Genomic DNA, 13,368 nt, shown 5'->3' on the forward strand with positions numbered 1-13,368 from the left:
GACTGTGATTGCTGTGGGTACACTAGGCTGGTATGACAGGGCTGGCAGAGAATGATGCCCCCATGAAACAGAGCATCTAATAAGCTAAGGTGCCTCTGGCTAGACCTGTTATAACTACAGATGGTCAAAGGTTTACATTTAAAAGTGGCTTTTCAAATTACATGAAAATCTCTGAGCCTTTTTTGGGTTTATCTAGATACTTATCTGGCTGCCATTACCATAGTATCTGAGCACCTCTCAGTCATTAATGTATTTTTTCCTCACAATACCCCTAAGAGGAGGACAGTGCTAGTGTGCCCATTGTACAGATTGGAAACTGAGGCACAGAGAGACTAAGTGACTTGTCCAAGGTCACACAGGAAGCCTGTGGTAGAGCAAGGAATTGGACCCTGGCCTCTCAAGTCCTAGGGTAGTGCCCTAACCACTAGACAATCCTTCCTCTGCACCAGAGTATAGGTCATAATTATCACATTTTTTGTCAAAATGAAAAAAAAAAGTTTTGAATCAATTTTATTCAAATCTAAGTGAAAGATGTTTGGGTTTCAGTTTCCTTTCCCTCTCCTTCTTTCCAGAGGAAAAAAGGGAAAGAAGGGAGTGGAAACCAAAAAAAAAAAAAGAAAGAAAAAAAAAGAATTTTTTTTGTTATGATTCAAATCAAGTTGAATAAAAATAAAAATTTTAATTTCAGTGAAAAACCCGGAAACCCAGACCAAACAAAACTGGTGTCACTTCTCCCCAAACTTTCCAGGGAATGTAGTTACTATTTGTCAACCAGATCTATTCTGGACAATGACAGCCTGCAAGGAGCAAATGGAGGCTACGACAGATATTGATCTCCACCGGAGATGTCTGGAAAGACGAATTCAGACTGGGACAGGTGCAGAGAAGGGCTAATAGGAAAATCAGGGTGATGGAAGGCCTATCTGACATGAGAAGACAAAGACCATGGCTTGTTTAGTGTAGCAAAGAGAAGGGATCTGATTGCCCTCTATAAACACATCCCAGGTAAATACCAGGGAGGGGGAAGAGCTGTTGAAACTAAAGGACAATGTTGGCCCAAGAACAAATGGAGATAAACTAGCCCTTGGTAAATGAAAGCTGGACATTAGGAGAAGGTTTCTAACCATCAGACGGCTGAGGTTCTGGAACTGTCTCCCAATAGGAGCAGTGGAGGCAAACAACCTAACTGGTTTTAAGATGGAGCTTTATGAATGGCATTATGTGATGGGGTTGGCTGGACTTGCTGACTTACGGACACTGCGCCAGGCCCTGCAAACACCTTCTGATTTCAGGATCTGGTCTGTGCACAGCCTGTCCACCCCTCTGCTGGAGACCTCAGTGAAGTACATCCCCCCACAGCCAGCTGTGAGACAATGCTGGTAAAGGCAAATGTCGCCAGTCTTTGAAGGAAACGCCTTGATATGGTGCCAAGATGCTGTGCTGTGCTGCTGATTGAAGAGGATTTTGGTACCAGATGGGAAAAGAAGTTGCTGACCAGTTGTGGGGGCGACATGAACTAGGAGAGATCAGCAACACGAACAAGGAGAGCAGCTCCTTGAGTTATGCGAGTTGCCCTGGAAGTTTTACTTCGGCATCCTAGCAGGACAGAGGTCCGTGGAGTTCTCCATAAGCAGCACCGCAAGAACCAACACATCAACAGTGCGTTACTTCCTTTTATATGGAGCACATGATCCTCAAGTGCTGTAGTATGTTATCGTTACAGGAAGTGGACAATATATGGGATCTGATCCTCAGCTGGTGTCAGTTGGCGTAGTCCCATTGGAGTCACTGGAGTCATGCTGATTTACACCAGCTGAGGACTGACTCCTGGTGTGGAATGCTGAGAAGTGGTTGCGCAAGTGAAAGTGATGAAAAGAAAATGAGCACATTCCCGCGTAAGGCGAATAAGAGAGGAAGAGGCAAACAAAGAGGTATAGGGCAAGTGAGCATAAGAGACGATCCCTGACATGAGATGGAGACTTGACAAGACATGAGCTGTTGAAGAAAGATACACAGGGGCAGGAGCTGCAAAGGTAAAGTTGTCACACCCGCAAGACGCTCAGTGGGATGCGAGGACAAAGGAAAAGCCCGTGCAGATGGCAGAGTGGTGAGCAGAGGCAAAACGCCAGATTTAGAAGTGAGTCTAAAAGAGGAGTCCAGAGTTCCTGATAAATGTGGAGTTCGTGCCCAGTGGTGGAGTTAGTGCCCAGTTGTGTGTATGCAAGCATTTTCAAACCAGATTAACTCAATCTGACCCATTTTAAAATCACCGTGTAGACAAGCCCTACCTGACACCTTTTTGCAGCCCCCTCCCTCAAATGCATTTCACACACCTCCTAATTCAGCCCAAACTCTGGAAGACAGGTTGGAGCCAGGTTCCTGGAACATTTTAAAAAATGAAGAGGATGACTGTGAAGTCAAAGATGCACGAATGGGCTTAACAAGTGCACGCCTGGCATTTCTGGGAACATAGTGGGTCCTGTCGAATGGAGTCGGGTGAATAAGAGATTTTTTGGTTCACTGGCAATTCCAACTTTTTTTTTTAAAAAATTCCATTTTGGGGGTTGAAACAAACATGAAAATTTTTGACAATTTTCATCAAATGGAAAAGTAAAAAAAAAAAAAAAAAGTCCGGGTCAGGTTGAAACGAAAGGTTTTATTCTGACCCGACTTTATAAATGTTATTTTGATTTCAGGCAATGTGACAAAAGCAAAGCATGGCTAGCTTCACAAACCAACCAGTGGTGTGGTGACGCCATCGCCCTTAGGAGCTTTAGCCCACTGGGAGGCACTCATCTGGGATTTGGAAGACCTAGATTAAATTCTCCCCTCTACCTGATGTAGAGAAGGAATCCTAATGTGGGTCTCCCACGTTGTAGGAGCATGCCCTATACTCTGGGCTGTGTGAAAACCAGTAGCTGCATAATCCAGTGTCTCCTGTTAAAGTTGTTCCACGCTGTATAAATAGTCATTGGAGCAGGGACTTCAACTCCAGCCACTCCCTCTCAAGGGAGTCCTGAAGACTAGGCTATAGAGTCATTCGTACCCTTTTCCCTGCGCTCAATGGCTATTTATTGTCATCATGAATGACTATGACTTGCCACTACGGATGACAATGAATAGTCATTGGGTCATGGAAAGGGAGTGAGAATAACCCTCCATTGGCTTCCCATGGACCATCCATATACCTATATCTCACATCTATCAGATGTCTAGATTCTCTGATGATACAGAGTGGGTGTAAGTATTATATGGGGTGTGACCAAGAGAAGAGGGTCATGGCTGGGATTCCACTGCCCTGGCAATCCTCAGCTGTTGTACTTGCAGCAGGTGTAACTTAGAACAGCCTCCAGGCTGCTCCACCATATGCTTCAAAAAAGCCGCAGAAGAACGGTGACCGACTTAGCCAGACTTCCTGCTCAGTAGCAGCCCTGTGCAGCAGAGCCCCTGCACACTCCCAACGGGCAGCAGCGGAAAGCCTCCCTATACCCCCTTAAGCCTCCTGCCTCAGTTTCCCTTCTCTTCCATGGTGGTCGTGAGACCAGATTGGCTAATATTTGCTCATCACTTTAAACGCTCAGGAAACGGGAAAAGTTTGACCAGAGATGAGCCTCACCAACCTCCGCAGGGGAGCAATCTCACACCACAGTGTGTGCGAAATCTAGCTCCAAATTTTACACGTATTCCCCAGTGCCCTCTAAATAAGGCTGCTGCACTCAACACAAAGTGGCTGATGCCCATCATCTCCCCTTCCTGCTCCCCCCCGGCACTGACACGACTCACAGCCCTTGGGGCTGGTTCCCCTGAGCCAGAGAGCTCTCGTTCTCTTGGCTGGGCAGCCAGAAGTACTTCAGCGTAATGTTGCAGGCCGAAGGGCTTGGGGCAGGAAAGCTCTTTGTTAAAACGTGTGTGAGCTGAAGGCCAGGAGAGCCCTGCGCTCCCACAGCCTAGTGATCCCACAAATAACAGAGATGCCTACGGCAGGAACTGTGCCCCCCGCTCCCGAGCTTCCTACTGAGCATCGTTTGTCCCCAGTTCCTCCCTGATAACCCTGCCTTGCGGCTGTAACCTGCACATGTCCCGGTCTGACTTCACCGCAGCAGTTGTTATTTTGTGATACGTCACCTGGCCTCTCTGCCCTTGGCCAGGCCCTCCCTCCTGCTCCAGTCTAGCCCCTGCTCTGAAATGGACAGTAGCGGCTGGTTCTTTGTTCTTCGATCTCTCTTTCTTGCTTTGCCCTATCACACTGTGCTACTGTTAGCACCTCTCCCCCGACATCCTTTACAGACACACATCCAGACTCACAACGCCCCCGGCAAGCCACACGGAGTCTAATCCCCATTCGCACTACTGGGGAACTGAAAGATTAAGGCCAACATTTTCAAGATCAGCTACAGGTATCTAAGCCCACCTAAGCAAGCGACCTGCCTCTGAGAGGCACTGACCACCCGCAGCGCCTGCTAAAGTCAATGGGGAATGACAAGCGCTCAGCGCTGCTCAGGATCTGGCCTGCTGCATTCAGTGCTTTTCTTTGAAAAACGGTGGCCCTCACCATTAAGGCTTGGGTATCAAAAACGCCACAGAGGGGTGTGGGTGAGGTGCTGGGGGCCGAGATGTCTGCTCTGCTTAAAGCTATCCTGCTGGGTGGAAGATCATGCTTCCTTGCTGGGCTGTCCCCTTTGTTGTCAGGCCTCCCCTGCAAATCAGCGCCACCCTCCGGCATATTTTCCCACTCACCCTTTCTCCTGGAGCATAGGGGAACAGGGGATGTCAGGTACAGGGGGATGTTTTCTCTGCTTTGCCCCAGTCTACCCCACATGCTGGCACAGTTGATGGTTTTGGCTGGGCCAGGCCAAACCCATCCTGCTGTGTTTCCAGCAGTCACAGCTAGCAGGGTTTCTGCTGCAGCTCTTCCCTGACATCTTAAAAGAGAAGCTGCAGCTTCAGGGGAGCCAGAGGATTGCTCCTTGCCTATGGCACGACAAAGGATGGCGTGGACTTTGCTGGCAGAGAAGGGCTTGGCAGAGAAGGGCTTGCTCAAACCGAAGCTCTCTCTCCCTGGATTGGTTCAGCTCCAGAACCAAACACCCTGGCTCCGGTCTCTCGCTAGACTGTCTCAGACTGGAACGCCACACGGGAGTGTGCGCAAAACTTAGGGCAAGTTCAGAATTGACTGTGACGTCAGATCTGAGCGGGGTGACTCCCTGCAGATGGCAGGACAATCAGGCCTTTCCACGTAGAATGCCTTTCTGTGTTTTCCTGCTACCCTCTGGGCGCCCGCTGAGTCATTCCCCCCTCTCTCTGCTCTGTAGCACAGCTACCTCGGCCTCCCTAGCCCTCTGCGTCCGACTCCTCCTTGCTGCCCTGCGGTTGACTGCTCCTTACCTGAGGTTGGCGTCATGGGAGCAGCAGCCAGACCGTTCATGTTCAGCGCTGCCATCTGCTGCATCTGGGCTGCGGCAAAGGCTGCCATGGGATTCAGGTAGCCTCCTTGTGCCACGGATGCCATGATAGCCGCCTGCTGCTGCATCAGCTGGAACAAAGAGAACAGGGAAAAAATATCACGCGTTCACCAGCAGGGCAACCCCAGAGAGGAGACATTGCAGGCACAGACCGGTCACTCAGGCTCTTCCACAGTGCCGGCTCGACCAATGTGGTTCTGCGCTAGACTTTGTTTTGTCCAAAGCCAGAAAAAGCTACTGGCAACTGACCAGACAACCCAATTTGCAGGTTTTCAATCAGTATCTGTGGGCTCTGGATCGGAAACACTTTGCTATGTGCGTGAGATGGGCTGATTTCCATTGGTCTTAAGTCACTGAAGTTCATACATGCATGTCCTAGGACGGGGGTTCTCAAACTTCATTGCACTGCGACCCCCTTAGGACAACAAAAATTACTGCATGACCCCAGGAGGGGGAACTGAAGTGTGAGCCCACCTGAGCCCCACCGCTCCAGGCCGGGGGACAAAGCTGAAGCCGAAGGGCTTCATTCCCAGGCATGGGGCCTATAACCTGAGCCCTGCCACCCTGGGCTGAAGCCAAAGCCTGAGCCCAGGAAGTGGGGCTCAGGCTTCAGGTTTGGCCCCAGGAGGTGGGCCTTGGGCTTGGGCTTTGGCCAGGCTAACACCAGCCCTGGCGACCCCTCACGACCCACTTTGGGGTCCTGACCCACAGTTTGAGAAGCGCTGTTCTAGGAAAAACCACAGGATGAGGAGTCAAATACTCCAGTCTCCGCTGCACCACTCATTCACTCTGCGACCAGGGGCTAGTCATTTTAGAGGAAACCTGCAGCGATTAAGTTACAAGTTACATGTGTTGGTCCTGCTTTGAGCAGGGGGGTGGACTAGATGACTTCCTGAGGTCTCTTCCAACCCTAATATTCTATGATTCTATGTCATAGGACATCTCTCTCTCTCTCTAATGGTAAGAATCTACATAGTCATCGTTCGAGCTGATCAATAATTTTGTGATGGACAGTTTTCCACTGAAAAATTCAGTCTAATTGAAATTGAAACATATCATGGGAACATGTCAATTTTAGATAAGACAAAGTCAGAATATTTAGTTTTGACACTGTCTAAATATTTCGCTTTGGCTTTATCATTTTGATTCATTTTTTTAGACTTCTATGCTACGGCAAATTGTTAATTTAATATTCTATGATATGCATTATAGTTAATGTTACCTAGGTAACATTATTTAACATTTTTGTGTAATATAGAAGTCTACACAAAATGAAATGCTTCAATGGTCCCAAATCAGGTTTTTTTTTAAATTTTCATTTAGTGGAAAATGTTAGCTTTTCGTTGTGATTCAGAATTATTTTTGTCCCCAAAATGTCAGAATTTCCCCCGGGATGGAAATTCCAGTTCCCAACCAGCTCTAGTCATTGGTTCTCACAATGAGCTGGTTCTCCGCTTGTGCTGTTCATGAACTCTTATGCAGCAGGAGTGAAAAATGCGTGTCAGATGCTACCATTCAGGTGAGTAAGAGGAGCATTTTGATTGGGCAGCATTTTACTTTCTCTTTTCACAGGTGTAAATGAGAACACAAGGAGCGGGGCAGGGCAAAACCAGCACCTCTTGCATTTAGAAACGTCTCTCGCTGCTTCACTTGCTCTAGAGCTGTGGGGGGCACTACTGACTCAATCTGCTATTTTGGTGCCTTCTCCATCAGAACGTGACAGCCTGATGATGTAGTTTAGCACGTCGGCCATGGATCTCAGCATTAGAAGGAAGGACACTTTCAAAGCCATTGCAAGGGAAGGTTTATTGTTGTTTACTGGCAAATTTAACAGTTAAGAAGCTGCTAAATTAACCACAAACATAAAAAAAATAGCAATCACTTTACGATGTTGAAAGCATCCTTGCCGGGCATTCAAGTGCAGAGGCAGTCTGGTCCAATGGACAAAGAGTGACCGAGGAGCTAGATAGGCTCAGCTCAGCTACTGATGTGCTGTGTGACCTTGGCAAGCCATTTCAATTCTCTGTGCCTTAGTTTCCCCTGCTGTAAAATGGGGATAATAATATTTGCCCTCCTTGGTAAAAGTGCCTGAAATCTATGGATTAAAAGTGCTGTATAAGACTGGAATATTATTATTTCTTGCATCTTAACACACAGCAACTCAGTGCCAAGGTAGAGGCTTCCCTTTTGATTGTTAATTACCCTTCCTTATTATATACTGCATAAGACACTTTCACATTTTAATTAGTGATTTACTCTTCTTTGTAATTACTGATGGAGTGATTAGATGAGCTTTTTATATTACAGCACAATGCCAGTCCCCTTTAAGGAGCAAATTTGTTGTAGGCATCAATTGGATTTATTCTCCAGATCAGACACTGAGCAGGTGATTTTATTAAGTACTCCAATAAAGTGAGGAAGGGAGAGGGAATGCATCCATCTTTAAACAAGGATTGACTCTACCTTTGGGTGTCTACTGACCCATAGCTCATTTCCTGCGTAGGATATTTATTCTTCTGTCTGGCTGAGGACAGAGCTTGCTCCATGGCTGGTTATGTAAGTGATGGCTGAGGTCCAGGATCGGCTTAATACTGCTGATCAAATTTGTATTTCTTGGAGGTAAGGAGAGCTTCAAGGGCTGGGAGGGAGCTGAGTCTAGGCTGACTGCGTTAGACTTTCCTCTTATTCCTTCAAGGTATGTCAGAGATGGAAAAACTTTTGTGACCTGCTTGTACAGTGTTTATGGTGGTTAGTCTGCAGAGTGGCTAACGGCCTACTACTGGTTTCAGTTACTGGAGCTAATCCTTCTGTTCAAGTGATACACCTTTGTGTTTTGGTGCTGAAGGTTTCGGGTTCAGACACTACTCATGACCTATAATGGGGATATCATAACATTTGCTCGTAACCCTGGTTAAGACACTGGACTGTGACTCTCCAGTCACTCTCTGCACTGGAACTCTGCCACAGACACCATGGATGACCTTGGTCAAGTCATTTCATTTCTTTGGGCATCAGTCCCCACCTGTAAAATGGGGATAATAATTCTTCCTTTGTCTTATCTAGACTGTACGACTTTCAGGCCAAGGGCTATCTCTTACTAGACACAATGGGGCCCTGATCTTGGCTGGGGTAACTCGCTGATACCATAATACAATTAATAGTCATGCTGTTCCAAAGACAATCCCTATTATGCATGTTGCATGTTAGTTACTAGAGCCCAGCAAATTGTGTGTAGCATTTGACTGCCTGGATGGTGTAACCTCTTGTCCTGCTCATGACACGTCCAGGAGCTGTTTGCAATTGTTTCAAACATAGCGGGTGTTCAAAATGATCTGCCGAATCCTGCCTGGTCTGTCAACAAGTATACAGTGGGAAATGCACACGAAATGGTGGCCTGATACAACCCCAGGTTGAGGCATGCACAGTTTTGCAACATACTGTCATTACTCCATCTCTGTTACATCTGTCCAGAGTCACAAATGGCATTTTCCTTTCTGTGTTCATGCAGAATCTGAGGCTGCTCCTAACCTGCCGACTACAGGTCAACGCACTGTGGACACCCTAAAGTCCCACTGATTTCAGTGGAATGGCAGCGTAAAATTGACTGTACTGCTGGTAGAGGGAGCGGAGTAGGCTGGGAAGAGCGGAGGTTACATTTAACTTACACTTAGAGAGGAAGGATGGTCCGGGGGTTAGAGCACTTGTCGAGAACTCAGAAGGCCTGTGTTCAAGTTTCTGCTGTGCAACAGAGTGCCTATGTGACCTTGAGCAAGTCACTTAGGACATGGCTACACTATAGGGGTTGATCTTTGGCTCTGCAGCTGTGCAGACATGGCCAATATTGATGGAAGGGATTGAGGTAGGTAATCCTCCTCTCCGAGAGGCAGTAGTTAGGTCAATGAAAGAATTCTTCTGTCGACCTAGCTGCAGCTACATGGGTAGCCCTAACTACAGCGCTAAGGCTGTGAAATTTTTCACAACCCCGAGAGTGACATAGCTAGGTAGATCTAATTTGTAAGTGCAGACTAGGCCTAAGTCTCTCTGTGCCTTAGTTCCCCACCTGCACTATGGAGATCATAGCACTGCCCTCCCCCAGAGGGGTGGCTGTGAGGAGAAATGCACTGAAGATCATGACATGCTCAGATTAGAACATATGGACAGTGGGAATTTCCCTTCCTTGAGAAATTTTGGAGAAAAAAAAGTTCCCTGTCTGAAGAAAAAGTCGAAATGTTGAAAATTCCAGCAAAAACCTGTTTTGAAACAATCCAATTATTTCATTTCAAAAATGTCTAAATGAAATTCTACCTGGGATCCCAAACCCCAAGGCTCCCGGCTCATCGACAGCTCCTGGCTCCACCTTGGAGAGCCTAGAAACTCTGAGGTCTCCAATCCGGGGGCAATCTGCATGGCTGGCTGCCCCAGAGCCACGGATCCTGGAAACTCCGGGGTCCTGACTCTGAGGCAGTCCAAGGAACTGGGCAAGCGAGCTGGCAGGAAACTGGTCCACATTCTGTCAGAACATGGGCTGAAATTGTCCCATTCGTGGGAAACATTTTGAATTTGATGAATCTGCCTTTTCTGTTGGAAAATCTCGGAGCAGCTCTGATCCTATGGCAATGGAAGCTTTCTTAGAAAGTCACAGCATTGTAAGAATAGAACTATACCTCGGGAAAGGGAACTCGGTAACCTTGAAACAAGCGAACGGAATAGACCCGTCTCCCCTCCCCTACGGTGAGTCAAGGGAGATTTATGAAAGGAGGGCAAGTCCTGCAAGGGTCATCAGTCTGTCTTATAAAATCCCTGGAGCGTTGCCTGGGGCATTCAAATAAGTCTTCCCACTCCTTCCCAGCTACCTCCTGAAGACAAATGTCCTATCCAACCTCCTTTCATTTAAAAGAGGCCCAGTGTGTGAGTGAGCTTTTTCCTTTCTTGGCCAAAGGAGGCATTTTTTTTTTCTATTATTCCTTCCTTGGGACGATCTCTGCTTGAGCAATTAAGGAGCTTTATCCCGTCCTTATCTGATAGACAATTCCCTCCTCTCCCAGCCCTGTCATTGTCAGTATTCAAAGCCTGGGCTTATGGTGACCGGTGGATGGTTCCAGGGTGGTGTATGTTCATGGAGAGCATCTGCTGAGCTATCTGCTATCTGATGAGCCCTAGCTCCCAGTCCCTGAGCAGGAGGATCTGCTAAAGGGTCGCTTACACAGAAATGAGCCACTGGGAAGGGTTGGGGGCAATACCTGCCAGGAGGAAAGCAGAGCGATTGGGATGGGGTGGGGGAAGAGAGATGATTGGTTGGGCAGTGGAGACCTGCCCACTGATGGAAGAATCTCCACACACCCTTTCTTCTGCAACCACTGATCCTGTGAACCCACTGAAGGTTCCTCCAGGGGCCGAGCATGCCTCATCACCCACTGACTTCCATGACTGGAGAGAGGGCCCTTGCAGTCAGACACGAAGCACTTGGGCCTGGCCCCTAAATGAGGGCAGGATGTGTCTTCGGGACAGAGTTGAAATGCAGAGTCTCCCAGGAATCTTTGCTTCCACTTTGTTTCACTCAAGCCTGCACTTCTGGAGTTGAAGCGCATACAGGCCCCTCACACCAGTTTGCTTTGGGCATCAAAAATACTACAGCTAGCAGTGAGCAGACCCAGGAAAGTTCCCCCAGGCTGCCCCTCCTGCTGGGGAGAAGCTCCCCATCAACAGCTGTAAAACAAACTCATTGTCCTCCTTCAAACCCCTCCTCAAACTCTCCTTTGCTCTGATGCCTACAAAAACCTTGGCAATGGCCAGGCTACTGGTGTGCTGAGACCACCATCTACCACGCTGACCTGTATTGGCTCACTGTTTCCTTGCACTCTGCCATCTGTCTGTATCCATCTGTTGTCTCCTGTCTTACACTTAGACTGTAAGCTCTTTGGGGCAGGGGCTTTCTTTCTGTTATCTATTTGCACAGCGCCTGGAAAAATGAGGCCCGGGGCCATGACTGGAGCTCCTAGGCACTATGATAATGCAAATAAATAATAGTAATAATAATCATAATTAATAAGTTGAATTTCCTGCAAGATTCACTTCACTCTTCACTTCCTGTCCTAAGCCACTGTGTAGTGTGACTGGCTGCTGTTAACCAGCTTCTGTGGTTCCAGCTCAGTGGTGGTGACATCCTACGCTGGTTGAAACCATTGCTCTGCCCAGTGAAATATTATGGGTGAAGCAACTCTTACAGAGTAGGTTGCACAAACCTTCCTCTTCTATTCACTTGTTTATAACTTCTTGTTTTTTACTTTCCTGGCTGCGGGCAGGTTTGTTCTCCACCAGGAGCACAATTTCCAACCAAGTCTAAGCCACAATGGTTGAGAGAGACAAGGCAGGTGAGGTAATATCCTCTCAGCGACAGAAGTTGGCCCAGTAAAAGATATTACCTCAACCACAGAGTCTCTCTAATATCCTGGAACTGACACAGCTCCCACAACACTGCATATACCAGACATTTGCAAGAGTGAAAGAGGCAACAATAATACACCCTTCCATTGTATGGAATATCTATACACTCCTTCCTAGGAGGGAAGATTGAAAAAATTGGGTTTGTTTAGTCTGGAGAAGAGAAGACTGAGAGGGGACACGATAACCGTTTTCAAGTACATTAAAGGCTGTTACAAGGAAGAGAGAGAAAAATTGTTCTTCTGAACCTCTGAGGACAGGACAAGAAGCAATGGGCTTAAATTGCAGCAAGGAAGGTTTAGGTTGGACATTAGGAAAAACTTTCTAACTGTCAGGGTGGTTAAGCACTGGAATAAATTCCTTAGGGAGGTTGTGGAATCTCCATCGTTGGAGATTTTTAAGAGCAGGTTAGACAAACACCTGTCAGGGATGGTCTAGTTAATACTTAGTCCTGCCATGAGTGTAGGGGACTGGACTAGATGACCTCTCGAGGCCCCTTCCAGTCCTATGATTTTATGCAATAATGGCTCACAACTTATTTTGAACTCCCCTAGCTTGACAGTGGTAGATGGGAGACACTTGAAATTAGACAGTGAGAGATTCCTTGGTCGCAGATACACTTTTGGTTGCGATTTGTCTGAGTTAAAAGATGTATTTTGCAGATGCCAGCTGGATTTTGTAATACATTCCCCTAACAGTCCACCAGTATTCTATTAGGGTGTGCACAGAACTCCTCACTAATGCAAACACGGCTCAGTCTGTATGAGTGCTATTAATTATTTGTATTACAATAGCACCTACAGGCCGGAGCTGAGATCAGGGCTTTATTATGCTAAGCACTGCATAAGCCCATGGTGAGAGACAGTGCCTGACCCAAAGAGCTGACAAAACAGACAAAGAGCGAGAGAAAGGAAGTATATTATTCCTGTTTTCCAGATAGGGAACCGAGACACAGAGAGGTTGAATGCCTGGCCCAAGGTCACACAAAAAGTCCCTCCTAGCCAATGTGGGAATTGACTGAGGGAAGGGTGCTACAGAAAAACATAGCACGGGATCATGAAATAAACATATTATTGTCTATCCCAGTCTTTGAACAGCCTAGCATTTTGCTTGCTTTGTCTTCTTATTCTTTTGCTCAGAATAATACCAGCGGGCGCTTTCCACCTCCCAAGCACTACACAAACACTTTGATAATTAATAAACCCCTATGGGAGAGCCAGGGGGGCAGTAACGTCAGGATCTAGCTCGTGTTTATGCCTACAGATCGGCTCCCCCTGCTGGAGGGAATGAGAACAGCAGAACTGTTCAACGTGGGCAACCCTAGGCAAATAAAATTCATCAAATAATTCAACCCATTTTTGTGATTTAAAATATATATATATATATATATATATATATATATATATATATATATATATATATTAGACTGTTTCCCCCTATTCCATAGAGCTAGCAGGATAATGAG

General features: G+C 47.0%; 1 protein-coding gene across 14 annotated transcripts in view; it reads right to left on the minus strand.

Annotated features, from left to right (window-relative positions):
• CELF4 (CUGBP Elav-like family member 4) overlaps positions 1-13,368 on the minus strand; it is an 889,490-nt gene that overhangs the window by 111,435 nt on the left and 764,687 nt on the right. For all 14 annotated transcript variants that reach the window (XR_012158835.1, XR_012158834.1, XM_073343421.1 and 11 more), the window contains exon 7: positions 5,386-5,533. Coding sequence is in view for 12 of the 14 variants with exons in the window: in XM_073343421.1 (XP_073199522.1) it covers positions 5,386-5,533 (148 nt within the window). In the remaining 2 variants the exon portion in view is untranslated. The remainder of the gene's footprint in view (positions 1-5,385; positions 5,534-13,368) is intronic.

Source organism: Lepidochelys kempii, chromosome 5 (genome assembly GCF_965140265.1).
Source record: "Lepidochelys kempii isolate rLepKem1 chromosome 5, rLepKem1.hap2, whole genome shotgun sequence".
Taxonomy (NCBI): domain Eukaryota; kingdom Metazoa; phylum Chordata; order Testudines; family Cheloniidae; genus Lepidochelys; species Lepidochelys kempii.